The sequence below is a fragment of the Grampus griseus genome (genome assembly GCF_964374135.1).
Source record: "Grampus griseus genome assembly, chromosome: 1".
Lineage (NCBI taxonomy): Eukaryota > Metazoa > Chordata > Mammalia > Artiodactyla > Delphinidae > Grampus > Grampus griseus.
In genome coordinates this window covers 52,410,431-52,423,417 of record NC_139017.1, presented here as the reverse complement: position 1 = coordinate 52,423,417, position 12,987 = coordinate 52,410,431, and the positions used below count along the sequence as shown (strand labels likewise).

Below are 12,987 nucleotides of genomic sequence, written 5' to 3'. Positions count from 1 at the left end.
AAAAAATCAAAATGCATCATATATAACAGACACGGCATAATTAAGATGTACTGACGTTACCTCTGAAGCTGTCATGTTAGTTTGAGTAAGTTGATAATTTTTTATTTCTCCTTATAAAATATTAATTGAACTCTTACCTATATGCCAGACACTCTGTGAAGCCCTGGAGATAGAGGGGTGAATGAAAAGACACAATCTCTGCCCTGTCTGCATGGAATTTGTGGTCTAGCACAAAAGAGAATATTAAATAGTGTAAGAATAGTTAATTGATTACAGCTGTGATGAATGTTAAGCTGGAAGAGTCCAGGATGCTACAATAGAGAGATCTAATCTAACTGATTCTCAGGGTGAGGATGAAAAGAATGCTACCATCAAGACGTAACACTTAAACTGAGAACTGAAAGATAAGCAGGAATTAGCAAGGTGTAGAGTACAAGAGAGAAGCATCCCAGGCAGAGGGAAAAGCTGTGAAAAGGCTCTGGGACAGGAGAGTTTGTTATGTTTGAGGAGCTGAGAACAGGGAGAGCGCAATGGAGATGGGCTGGTGAAGAAGGCGGGAGCCAGAGAGGATTAGGTTGTTACTCTTAGTAAACTGGGATGGATTTTAAGCAGTAGAGTGACATGATCTGATTTACATTTTTAGAAGATCAGTATGAATGCTGGATAGAAAATGAATCAGAGCGGGGCAAGACTGGAAGATATTCAATGGTGATGGTGATGGTGATGGTGATGGCGATGGCGATGGCGATGGCGGTGGCGGTGGCGGTGGCGTGGTGTGGTGTGGTGTGGTGTGGCTAATTCACTGGGCACTCACTGTGTGACTTGCAGAGTTGCAAGCATTTCACACTGATAAACTCAATTCTCACTATAACCCCACAAAGACGGTGCTATTGTTATAACTCCCACTTTCAGATGAGCAAACTAAGACTCAGAGAAATTAACCAAATTGCCTAAGAGTTCCAGAGGGGTAAGTGATTTCAGAATGGACTCAAGCATATGCGGTATGACTCTGAGTTGACACTTTGAATCACTGCATTATTACTTGTTGGCAACGTAATGACCTGGTGGTGCAAGAAAAACACCTAAGACCTGAAAGTATTACACTACCTTTAATGTTTTATGCATATGTATAAAGTAGAGATTCTTAACCATTTTTACATCTCAACTATATCTCCTCCCACCCCCAAGAATCTGATGAATGCTGTGGACACTCTCCCTAGCAATCCTTCATAACTCTCTAGTTAAAATTATAAATGGAATTAAAATTGAACAACTCAAAAGTATATAATGAGGGGATTATATTCAACTCTAATTATGATTATTAATTTATCTAAGCCTGGAAGTAGGATACTTGATAGTCAGTTAAACAACAGTAGCAGTAGGCACATGGTTAAGACCCATGGCCCATTATTTCAGATGTACTAGCTAACTGAGTAGAACTTTTTCTAATTTTAGAGAGAGCAGAATAAAGAAGTATGATTTAGTTTGGGAGCTACATGTACAACATTTGGATTATAAGAGAGCAGTGTCAGTAAACATTGTACACACCCATACAAAATGTTTTAAATGCAATCTAAGAAAACTTACAAATAATTAAGACTTTTGGATATGGAAAATATATTACAAAAAGTAAAAACAAAACAAAACAGAAACTTACTTAATTATAAATTTCCAAGTATTGGCATGAAATGCATGGTCCATACCGGAAATAACAGAGCAGATATCCAGCAATGAATGAATAACTACAAAGAAAGATAACAGAACTCTTAGGACATTCAAAGGTCATATGGGGTGAGTTTCTTCTATATTTAAAAATACCTACTGAACAATTTTGACATTTGCTAAAATAGGCAATACAATTTGAAAAAAATTATCTCAAAATAATTAGTGAAAGTGTCACGCTTTTGATTTAGGGTTTTTATAAATTATAGAAAATTAAGTTTGATGTTTATACCTACTCTATGACCTAAATAAAACTAAAAATGTTCAGTGGACTAAAAATTATGCCCTATTGTAACTGAAACATTCCACAGATATTCAAATCAAAAATGACAAAATATACTGCTAAGGAAAGAAAACCTAACAAGGAAGAATCAAATGAATTTGCACAGTACTCATTAAGGCTTGTACTTTGCCTGAGGTAGATTATTTGTTACAATGGGCACAATAAACCCCCTTTCTGTGTCCACGCTCTTAGTCAGTTCGCTTCCACAGACCCTGGGCTTCGCGACATAACTTGGTCAACAGGACAAAAATAAACATAAACCAAGCAGAGACTTTAAACGTGCCTGCACACTGGGGCCTGCCCTCTCTTGCTGCTCTTAGGACCCCTGAGGCCATCAGCAGGTAGCTGAGCCTGGGCTAACCTGCTGCATGATGGGCTACATGGGACTGGCTCAGGACATTATCTCTCCCTCTGCCGACAAACGACCGTGAGTGAGGTCAGTGACCACAAACTGAGTGAGCCAGTTACACCACGTGAAGCAGAGAAAGCTGTTCTACCTGAGCCCAGCCTAAAACACTAACTCAGAATCATGAATAAATGAAACAGTAGTTGCTTGATTTCTTTCTTCCTTCCTCTCTCCCCCCCTCCCTCTCTTTCCCTCCATCTCTGCTTCCTCCCTCCCTCCCTCCTTTCTTTTTTCCTTTCTTTCTTTCCTTCTTGCCATGCCACACGGCTTGCAGGATCTTAGTTCCCTGACCAGGGACTGAACCCAGGCCTCAGCAGTGAAAGCACCGAGTCTTAACCACTGGGCGGCCTGGGAACTCCCTAGTAGTTACTTTAATGTAATAGATTTTTGGGTTGGTTTGTTACAGAGCAAAAGATGCCTGATAATACTGCACAAAACCACCTTACTCTCTTTATGCTGAAGCTATGAATGCAATCTTTTTATTAGAGTACTGCTTTTCAAACTCTGAGCCATGATCCATTGGTAAGTGATGAAATTAATAAAGTAGCAATCAGCAATTCTTTAAAAATGAAATAGACTATAATGGAGTACGTTATTTCAAGTACCATAAATAAATGTAGTATATACATACACATTCACAAACATACATACAAGTACGTAATTATATGTGTTCCGGGAAGAAATGCAAACTTCATTTCTTACTATGAAGTTATGGTTTAAAAACACTGAAAGCTACTGCTTCAGAATGTGGACTACTTTAGAGGGTATAAAATTGCATAACTTTCTTTGTTAATCACTGTGGAGTAACAACCTACTTTGAACATTGACTAAATATATAAATCTATGTTAATGCATCAAATATCAATTTTACAAAATCTAAAATTTAAGAGATTAAAAGTTTATTGGGTAGGATTTAAATTTTTTTACACGATATAATGAATCATTAGAAACATTGGGTTCAATAATTTAACTGATGTACAGTTTATAGTCAATACACATCATATACTAAGTAGTAAGTTTTTTTCACTCACCTACTACCATATTCAAAATGTCATCATTCTCATCTATTAAAGGGTCAATGCAAACCATATCCAGCAGTTCCATTAGCTGCTTTTGAAGAGAATAGGCCTCCTTGAAAAGAGCCTGCAGAAGGTCTGAGACTAGGTGTAAACGCCCAGAATAAACAGATTCGCTATTCTGACCACAAAGGAATAAAAACGAGAGAAAAAGCAAATCATAAAAAACTCAAGAGCCAAATTTATTTTAATTCATTCTATCAGAGCTCATGAATGTAATGCTTTTAGAGAGTAGGTGGGTGGGGAGCATATGCAAAACATGGGGTGCAGAATAGCATCAGAATGTAAGTTGGTGCAGCCACTGCGGAGAACAGTACAGAGGTTCCTCAGGAAACTAAAAATAGAATTACCATGATTTAGCAATCCCACTCCTGGGCATATATCTGGACAAAACTATAATTCAAAAAGATACATGCATGCCTATGTTCATAGCAGCACTATTCATAATAGCCAACACATGGAAACAACCTAAATGTTCATCGACAGGTGAATGGATAAAGAAGATGTGGTACATATATACAATGGAATACTACTCAGGCATAAAAAAGAACAAAGTAATGCCATTTGCAGCAACCTGGATGCAACTAGAAATTATCAGACTAAGTGAAGTCAGAAAGAGAAAGACAAATACAATATGATATCACTTACATGTGGAATCTAAAATATGACACAGGGACTTCCCTGGTGGCGCAGTGGTTAAGAGTCCGCCTGCCAATGCAGGGGATATGGGTTTGATCCCTGGTCTGGGAAGCTCCCACATGCCGCAGAGCAACTAAGCCCGTGCGCCACAACTACTGAGCCTGCGCTCTAGAGCCTGCGAGCCACAACTACTGAAGCCCGTGCACCTAGAGCCCGTGCTCTGAAACAGGAGAAGCCACTGCAATGAGAAGCCCACACACCGCAATGAAGAGTGGCTCCCACTCGCAGCAACTAGATAGAGCCCACGCACAGCAACAAAGACCCAACGCAGCTAAAAATAAATAAATAAATTTATAAAATAAAAAAAATACATATATGACACAAATGAATCTGTCTATGACAGAAACAGAATCACAGAGAACAGACTGGTGGTTGCCAAGGGGGAGGGGGTTGCGGGAAGGATGGAGTGGGAGGTTGGGGTTAGCAGATGCAAGCTTTCATATATAGAATGGATAAACAACAAGGTCCTACTGTATAGCACAGAGAACTATATTCAGTATCCTATGATAAATCATAATGAAAAAGAATAGTAAAAAAGAGTAAGGTACATATATATATAACTGAATCACTTTGCTGTACAGCAGTAATTAACACAACACTGTAAATCAACTGTACTTCAATTAAAGAAAAGAATTCTCACCAGCAAAAAAAAAAAAATTTAATGATTCTTAGTGAATGACATATTCATTCATTAAACAAATGTTTAGTGAACCTCCATTATACATAGTGTACTTTGAGAGATGCAGGTATGTATAAAATATGATTTCTGACTTCCAAGATCTTACAAATATAGAACTAAAAGGGAGCTAAATAACATTAGGTCCAGTGCATGACATTTCAGTACCCTGTCACCAAAGAGAAGCATTAGTTAACTAGCAATTTTCATTCATCCAACAAACAGCATTATCAAAACTTCCTGTGACCCACAAATCCTAGGCCAGCTTTTGTGCTTTAAAGCTGTCTCAGGACTAAATAAAGGTCAGTGTCCCTTTACAGGCACCTAATTGTTAAGCAATTCATCTGAGCCACCAATGCCATGACAGAAATATTTGAGGATCCCTGCGACTTGACACAAATCTGTATCACTTCTTTCCTTATCAAGAGGAAATAGAATAAGACAACAACAAAACTGCAAGAGCCCCCTTTTTAAGATTTCTTTATAACTACTTATTTTGAAACAAATATTTACATACATGCTTTTTGTTCTATGGAAAAATGCACTGCAATAATATAGGTTAAAATGTAAACTTATGGAGGGAAGGCGGAAGATGGCGGAAGAGTAAGACGCGGAGATCACCTTCCTCCCCACAGATACACCAGAAATACATCTACACGTGGAACAACTCCTACAGAACACCTACTGAACGCTGGCAGAAGACCTCAGACCTCCCAAAAGTCAAGAAACTCCCCCACGTACCTGGGTAGGGCAAAAGAAAAAAAAGAAAAAACAGAGACAAAAGAATAGGGACGGCACCTGCACCAGTGGGAGGGAGCTGTGAAGGAGGAAAACTTTCCACACACTAGGAAGCCCCTTCGCGGGCGGAGACTGCGGGAGGCGGAGGGGGGAGCTTCGAAGCTGCGGAGGAGTGCACAGCAACGGGTACGGAGGGCAAAGCGGGGAGATTCCCGCACAGAGGATCGGTGCCGACCGGCACTCACCAGCCCGAGAGGCTTGTCTGCTCACCCGCCGGGGCGGGCGGGGCTGCGAGCTGAGGCTCTGAGGCTCGGGTTTCGGTTTGGGACGGAGCGCAGGGAGAGGATTGGGGTTGGCGGCTTGAACATAGCCTGAAGGGGTTAGTGCACCACAGCTAGCCGGGAGGGAGTCCGGGGAAAAGTCTGCACCTGCCGAAGAGGCAGGAGACTTTTCCTTCCCTCTTTTGTTTCCTGGGGCGTGAGGAGAGGGGTTTAAGAACGCTGCTTAAAGGAACCCCAGAGACGGGCGCGAGCCGCGGCTAAAAGCGCGAACCCCAGAGACGGGCGCGAGCCGCGGCTAAAAGCGCGAACCCCAGAGACGGGCGCGAGCCGCGGCTGAAAGCGCGGAATCCAGAGACGGGCGCAAGCCGCGGCTAAAAGCGCGGACCCCAGAGGCGGGCGGGAGACATTAAGGCTGCTGCTGCCGCCACCAAGGGGCCTGTGTGCGAGCACAGGTCACTCTCCACACCCCTCTTCCGCGGAGCCTGTGCAGCCCGCCACTGCCAGGTTCCCGGGATCCAGGGACAACTTCCCCGGGAGAACGCACAGCGCGCCTCAGGCTGCTGCAAAGTCACGCCGGCCTTTGCCACCGCAGGCCCGCCCCGCACTCCGTGCCCCTCCCTCCCCGCCGGCCTGAGTGCGCCAGAGCCCCCGAATCAGCGGCTCTTTTAACCCCATCCTGTCTGAGCAAAAAACAGACGCCCTCCAGCGACCTACACGCAGTGGCGGGGCCAAATCCAAAGCTGAGCCCTGGGAGCTGTGAGAACAAAGAAGAGAAAGGGAAATCTCTCCCAGCAGCCTCAGAAGCAGCGGATTAAAGCTCCACAATCAGCTTGATGTACCCTGCATCTGTGGAATACCTGAATAGACAACCAATCATCCCAAATTAAGGAAGTGGACTTTAGGAGCAAGATCTATGATTTTTTCCCTTTTCCTCTTTTTGTGAATGTGTATGTGTATGCTTCTGTGTGAGATCTTGTCTGTATAGTCTTGCTTCCACCATTTGTCCTAGGGTTCTATCCGTCTTTTTTTAAAAAATTTTTTTTCTTAATAATTAATTTTAATAACGTTATTATACTCTACCTTCGTTCTTTCTTTCTTTCTTTCCTTCCTTCCTTCCCTCCTTTAGACAACGAATCATCCCAAATTGAGAAGGTGGTCTCTGATAGCAAGATTTATGATTTTTCCCCATTTACCTCTTTTAGTGAGGGTGTATGTGTATGCTTCTGTGTAAGACTTTGTCTGTATAGCTTTGCTTCCAACATTTGTCCTAAGGTTCTATCCGTCGCTTTTTTTTTTCCTAAATAAGAATTTTTTAATTCAATAACTTTATTATACTTTATTTTATATTTACTGTACCTTCTTTCTTTCTGTCTTTTTTCCTTCTTTCCCTCCTTCCTTCCTTCCTCCCTCCCTCCCTCCCTTCTTTCTTTCCTTCTTGCCTTCTTTTCTTCTTTGCTTCTTTCTTTCTTTCTTCCTTCCTTCCTACCCTCCTTTCCTTCTTTCTTTCCTCATACTTCTACTAATTCCCTCTACTTTTTCTCCCTTTTATCCTGAGCCGTGTGGATGAAAAGCTTTTGGTGCTCCAGCCAGGAGGCAGGGCTCTGCTTCTGAGGTAGGAGAGCCAACTTCAGGACACTGGTCAACAAGAGACCTCCCAGCTCCACATAATATCAAACGGTGAAAATCTCCCAGAGACCTCCATCTTAACACCAGCACCCAGCTTCACTCAACGACCAGCAAGCCACAGTGCTGGAAAACCTATGCCAAACAACTAGCAAAACAGGAACACAACCCCACCCATTAGCAGAGAGGCTGCCTAAGATCATAATAAGGCCACAGACACCCCAAAACACACCACCAAACGTGAACCTGCCCACTAGAGAGACAAGATCCAGCCTCATCCACCACAACACAGGCACTAGTCCCCTCCACCAGGAAGCCTACACAACCCACTGAACCAACCTTAGCCACTGGAGACAGACATCAAAAACAGGAGGAACTACGAACCTGCAGCCTGCAAAAAGGAGACCCAAACACAGTAAGATAAGCAAAATGAGAAGACAGAAAAACACACAGCAGATAAAGGAGCAAGATAAAAATGCACCAGACCTAACAAATGAAGAGGAAATAGGCAGTCTACCTGAAAAAGAATTCAGAATAATGATAGTAAGGTTGATCCAAAATCTTGGAGACAGAATGGACAATAGATTGGACAAAATGCAAGAATCAGTTAACAAGGACCTAGAAGAACTAAAGATGAAACAAGCAACGATGAACAACACAATAAATTAAATTAAAAGTACTCTAGATGGGATCAATAGCAGAATAACTGAGGCAGAAGAACGGATAAGTGACCTGGAAGATAAAATAGTGGAAATAACTACTGCAGAGCAGAATAAAGAAAAAAGAATGAAAAGAACTGAGGACAGTCTCAGAGACCTCTGGGACAACATTAAACGCACCAACATTCGAATTATAGGGGTTCCAGAAGAGAAAAAGAAAGGGACTGAGAAAATATTTGAAGAGATTATAGTTGAAAACTTCCCTAATATGGGAAAGGAAATAGTTAATCAAGTCCAGGAAGCACAGAGAGTCCCATACAGGATAAATACAAGGAGAAATACGCCAAGACACATATTAATCAAACTGTCAAAAATTAAATACAAAGAAAGCATATTAAAAGCAGCAAGGGAAAAACAACAAATAACACATAAGGGAATCCCCATAAGGTTAACAGCTGATCTCTCAGCAGAAACCCTACAAGCCAGAAGGGAGTGGCAGGACATACTGAAAGTGATGAAGGAGAAAAACCTGCAGCCAAGACTACTCTACCCAGCAAGGATCTCATTCAGATTTGATGGAGAAATTAAAACCTTTACAGACAAGCAAAAGCTGAGAGAGTTCAGCACCACCAAACCAGCTTTACAACAAATGCTAAAGGATCTTCTCTAGGCAAGAAACACAAGAGAAGGAAAAGACCTATAATAACGAACCCAAAACAATTTAGAAAATGGGAATAGGAACATACATATCGATAATTACCTTAAATGTAAATGGACTAAATGCTCCCACCAAAAGACACAGATTAGCTGAATGGATACAAAAACAAGACCCTTATATATGCTGTCTACAAGAGACCCACTTCAGACCTAGAGACACATACAGACTGACAGTAAGGGGATGGAAAAAGATATTCCATGCAAATGGAAACCAAAAGAAAGCTGGAGTAGCAATTCTCATATCAGACAAAATAGACTTTAAAATAAGGACTATTAAAAGAGACAAAGAAGGACACTACATAATGATCAAGGGATCGATCCAAGAAGAAGATATGACAATTGTAAATATTTATGCACCCAACATAGGAGCACCTCAATACATAAGGCAAATACTAACAGCCATAAAAGGGGAAATTGACAGTAACACATTCATAGTAGGGGACTTAAACACCCCACTTTCACCCATGGACAGATCATCCAAAATGAAAATAAATAAGGAAACACAAGCTTTAAATGATACATTAAACAAGATGGACTTAATTGATATTTATAGGACACTCCATCCAAAAACAACAGAATACACATTTTTCTCAAGTGCTCATGGAACATTCTCCAGGATAGATCATATCTTGGGTCACAAATCAAGCCTTGGTAAATTTAAGAAAATTGAAATTGTATCAAGTATCTTTTCTGACCACAACGCCATGAGACTAGATATCAATTACAGGAAAAGATCTGTAAAAAATACAAACACATGGAGGCTAAACAATACACTACTTAATAATGAAGTGATCACTGAAGAAATCAAAGAGGAAATCAAAAAATACCTAGAAACAAATGACAATGGAGACACAACGACCCAAAACCTGTGGGATGCAGCAAAAGCAGTTCTAAGGGGGAAGTTTATAGCAATACAAGCCCACCTTAAGAAGCAGGAAACATCTCGAATAAACAACCTAACCTTGCACCTCAAGCAATTAGAGAAAGAAGAACAAAAAAACCCCAAAGCTAGCAGAAGGAAAGAAATCATAAAAATCAGATCAGAAATAAATGAAAAAGAAATGAAGGAAACAATAGCAAAGATCAATAAAACTAAAAGCTGGTTCTTTGAGAAGATAAACAAAATAGATAAACCACTAGCCAGACTCATCAAGAAAAAAAGGGAGAAGACTCAAATCAATAGAATTAGAAATGAAAAAGGAGAGGTAACAACTGACACTGCAGAAATAAAAGAGATCATGAGAGATTACTACAAGCAACTCTATGCCAATAAAATGGACAATCTGGAAGAAATGGACAAATTCTTAGAAATGCACAACCTGCCAAGACTGAATCAGGAAGAAATAGAAAATATGAACAGACCAATCACAAGCACTGAAATTGAAACTGTGATTAAAAATCTTCCAACAAAGAAAAGCCCAGGACCAGATGGCTTCACAGGCGAATTCTATCAAACATTTAGAGAAGAGCTAACACCTATCCTTCTCAAACTCTTCCAAAATATAGCAGAGGGAGGAACACTCCCAAACTCCTTCTACGAGGCCACCATCACCTTGATACCAAAACCAGACAAGGATGTCACAAAGAAAGAAAACTACAGGCCAATATCACTGATGAACATAGATGCAAAAATCCTCAACAAAATACTAGCAAACAGAATCCAACAGCACATTAAAAGGATCATACACCATGATCAAGTGGGGTTTATTCCAGGAATGCAAGGATTTTTCAATATACGCAAATCTATCAATGTGATAAACCATATTAACAAACTGAAGGAGAAAAACCATATGATCATCTCAATAGATGTAGAGAAAGCTTTTGACAAAATTCAACACCCATTTATGATAAAAACCCTGCAGAAAGTAGGCATAGAGGGAACTTTCCTCAACATAATAAAGGCCATATATGACAAGCCCACAGCAAACATCATCCTCAATGGTGAAAAACTGAAAGCATTTCCACTAAGATCAGGAACAAGACAAGGTTGCCCACTCTCACCACTCTTATTCAACATAGTTTTGTAAGTTTTAGCCACAGCAATCAGAGAAGAAAAGGAAATAAAAGGAATCCAAATTGGAAAAGAAGAAGTAAAGCTGTCACTGTTTGCAAATGACATGATCCTATACATAGAGAACCCTAAAGATGCTACCAGAAAACTACTAGAGCTAATCAATGAATTTGGTAAAGTGGCAGGATACAAAATTAATGCACAGAAATCTCTGGCATTCCTATATACTAATGATGAAAAATATGAAAGTGAAATCAAGAAAACACTCCCATTTACCATTGCAACAAAAAGAATAAAATATCTAGGAATAAACCTTCCTAAGGAGACAAAAGACCTGTATGCAGAAAATTATAAGACACTGATGAAAGAAATTAAAGATGATACAAATAGATGGAGAGATATACCATGTTCTTGGATTGGAAGAATCAACATTGTGAAAATGACTCTACTACCCAAAGCAATCTATAGATTCAATGCAATCCCTATCAAACTACCAATGGCATTTTTCACAGAACTAGAACAAAAAAACTTGCAATTTGTATGGAAACACAAAAGACCCCGGATAGCCAAAGCAATCTTGAGAAGGAAAGAAGGAACTGGAGGAATCAGGCTCCCTGACTTCAGACTATACTACAAAGCTACAGTTATCAAGACGGTATGGTACTGGCACAAAAACAGAAAGATAGATCAATGGAACAGGATAGAAAGCCCAGAGATAAACCCATGCACTTATGGACACCTTATCTTTGATAAAGGTGACAGGAATGTACAGTGGAGAAAGGACAGCCTCTTCAATAAGTGGTGCTGGGAAAACTGGACAGGTACATGTAAAAGTATGAGATTAGATCACTCCCTAACACCATACACAAAAATAAGCTCAAAATGGATTAAAGACCTAAATGTAAGGCCAGAAACTATCAAACTCTTAGAGGAAAACATAGGCAGAACACTCTATGACATAAATCACAGCAAGATCCTTTCTGACCCACCTCCTAGAGTAATGGAAATAAAAACAAAAATAAACAAATGGGACCTAATGAAACTCCAAAGCTTTTGCACAGCAAAGGAAACCATAAACAAGACCAAAAGACAACCCTCAGAATGGGAGAAAATATTTGCAAATGAAGCAACTGACAAAGGATTAATCTCCAAAATTTACAAGCAGCTCATGCAGCTCAATAACAAGAAAACAAACAACCCAATCCAAAAATGGGCAGAAGACCTAAATAGGCATTTCTCCAAAGAAGATATACAGACTGCCAACAAACACATGAAAGAATGCTCAACATCATTAATCATTAGAGAAATGCAAATCAAAACTACAATGAGATATCATCTCACACCAGTCAGAATGGCCATCATCAAAAAATCTAGAAACAATAAATGCTGGAGAGGGTGTGGAGAAAAGGGAACACTCTTGCACTGCTGGTGGGAATGTGAATTGGTTCAGCCACTATGGAGAACAGTATGGAGGTTCCTTAAAAAACTACAAATAGAACTACCATATGACCCAGCAATCCCACTACTGGGCATATACCCTGAGAAAACCGAAATTCAAAAAGAGTCATGTACCAAAATGTTCATTGCAGCTCTATTTACAATAGCCCAGAGATGGAAACAACCTAAGTGCCCATCATCGGAGGAATGGATAAAGAAGATGTGGCACATATATACAATGGAATATTACTCAGCCATAAAAAGAAACGAAATTGAGCTATTTGTAATGAGGTGGATAGACCTAGAGTCTGTCATACAGAGTGAAGTAAGTCAGGAAGAAAAAGACAAATACCGTATGCTAACACATATATATGGAATTTAAGAAAAAAAATGTCATGAAGAACCTAGGGGTAAAGCAGGAATAAAGACGCAGACCTCCTAGAGAACGGACTTGAGGTTATGGGGAGGGGGAAGGGTGAGCTGTGACACGGCGAGAGAGAGTCATGGGCATATACACACTAACAAACGTAGTAAGGTAGATAGCTAGTGGGAAGCAGCCGCATGGCACAGGGATATTGGCTCGGTGCTTTGTGACAGCCTGGAGGGGTGGGATAGGGAGGGTGGGAGGGAGGGAGACGCAAGAGGGAAGACATATGGGA

General features: G+C 40.4%; 1 protein-coding gene across 1 annotated transcript in view; it reads right to left on the bottom strand.

Moving 5' to 3' along the window:
- The window catches only part of FIRRM (FIGNL1 interacting regulator of recombination and mitosis), a 52,376-nt gene that overhangs the window by 30,595 nt on the left and 8,794 nt on the right, over nt 1–12,987 (bottom strand). Inside the window, exons 6-7 of the mRNA XM_082667761.1 lie at nt 3,443–3,608; nt 1,658–1,742 (exon numbers count right to left, since the gene is read on the bottom strand). Of these exons, the coding sequence (XP_082523887.1) occupies nt 1,658–1,742; nt 3,443–3,608 (251 nt within the window). The remainder of the gene's footprint in view (nt 1–1,657; nt 1,743–3,442; nt 3,609–12,987) is intronic.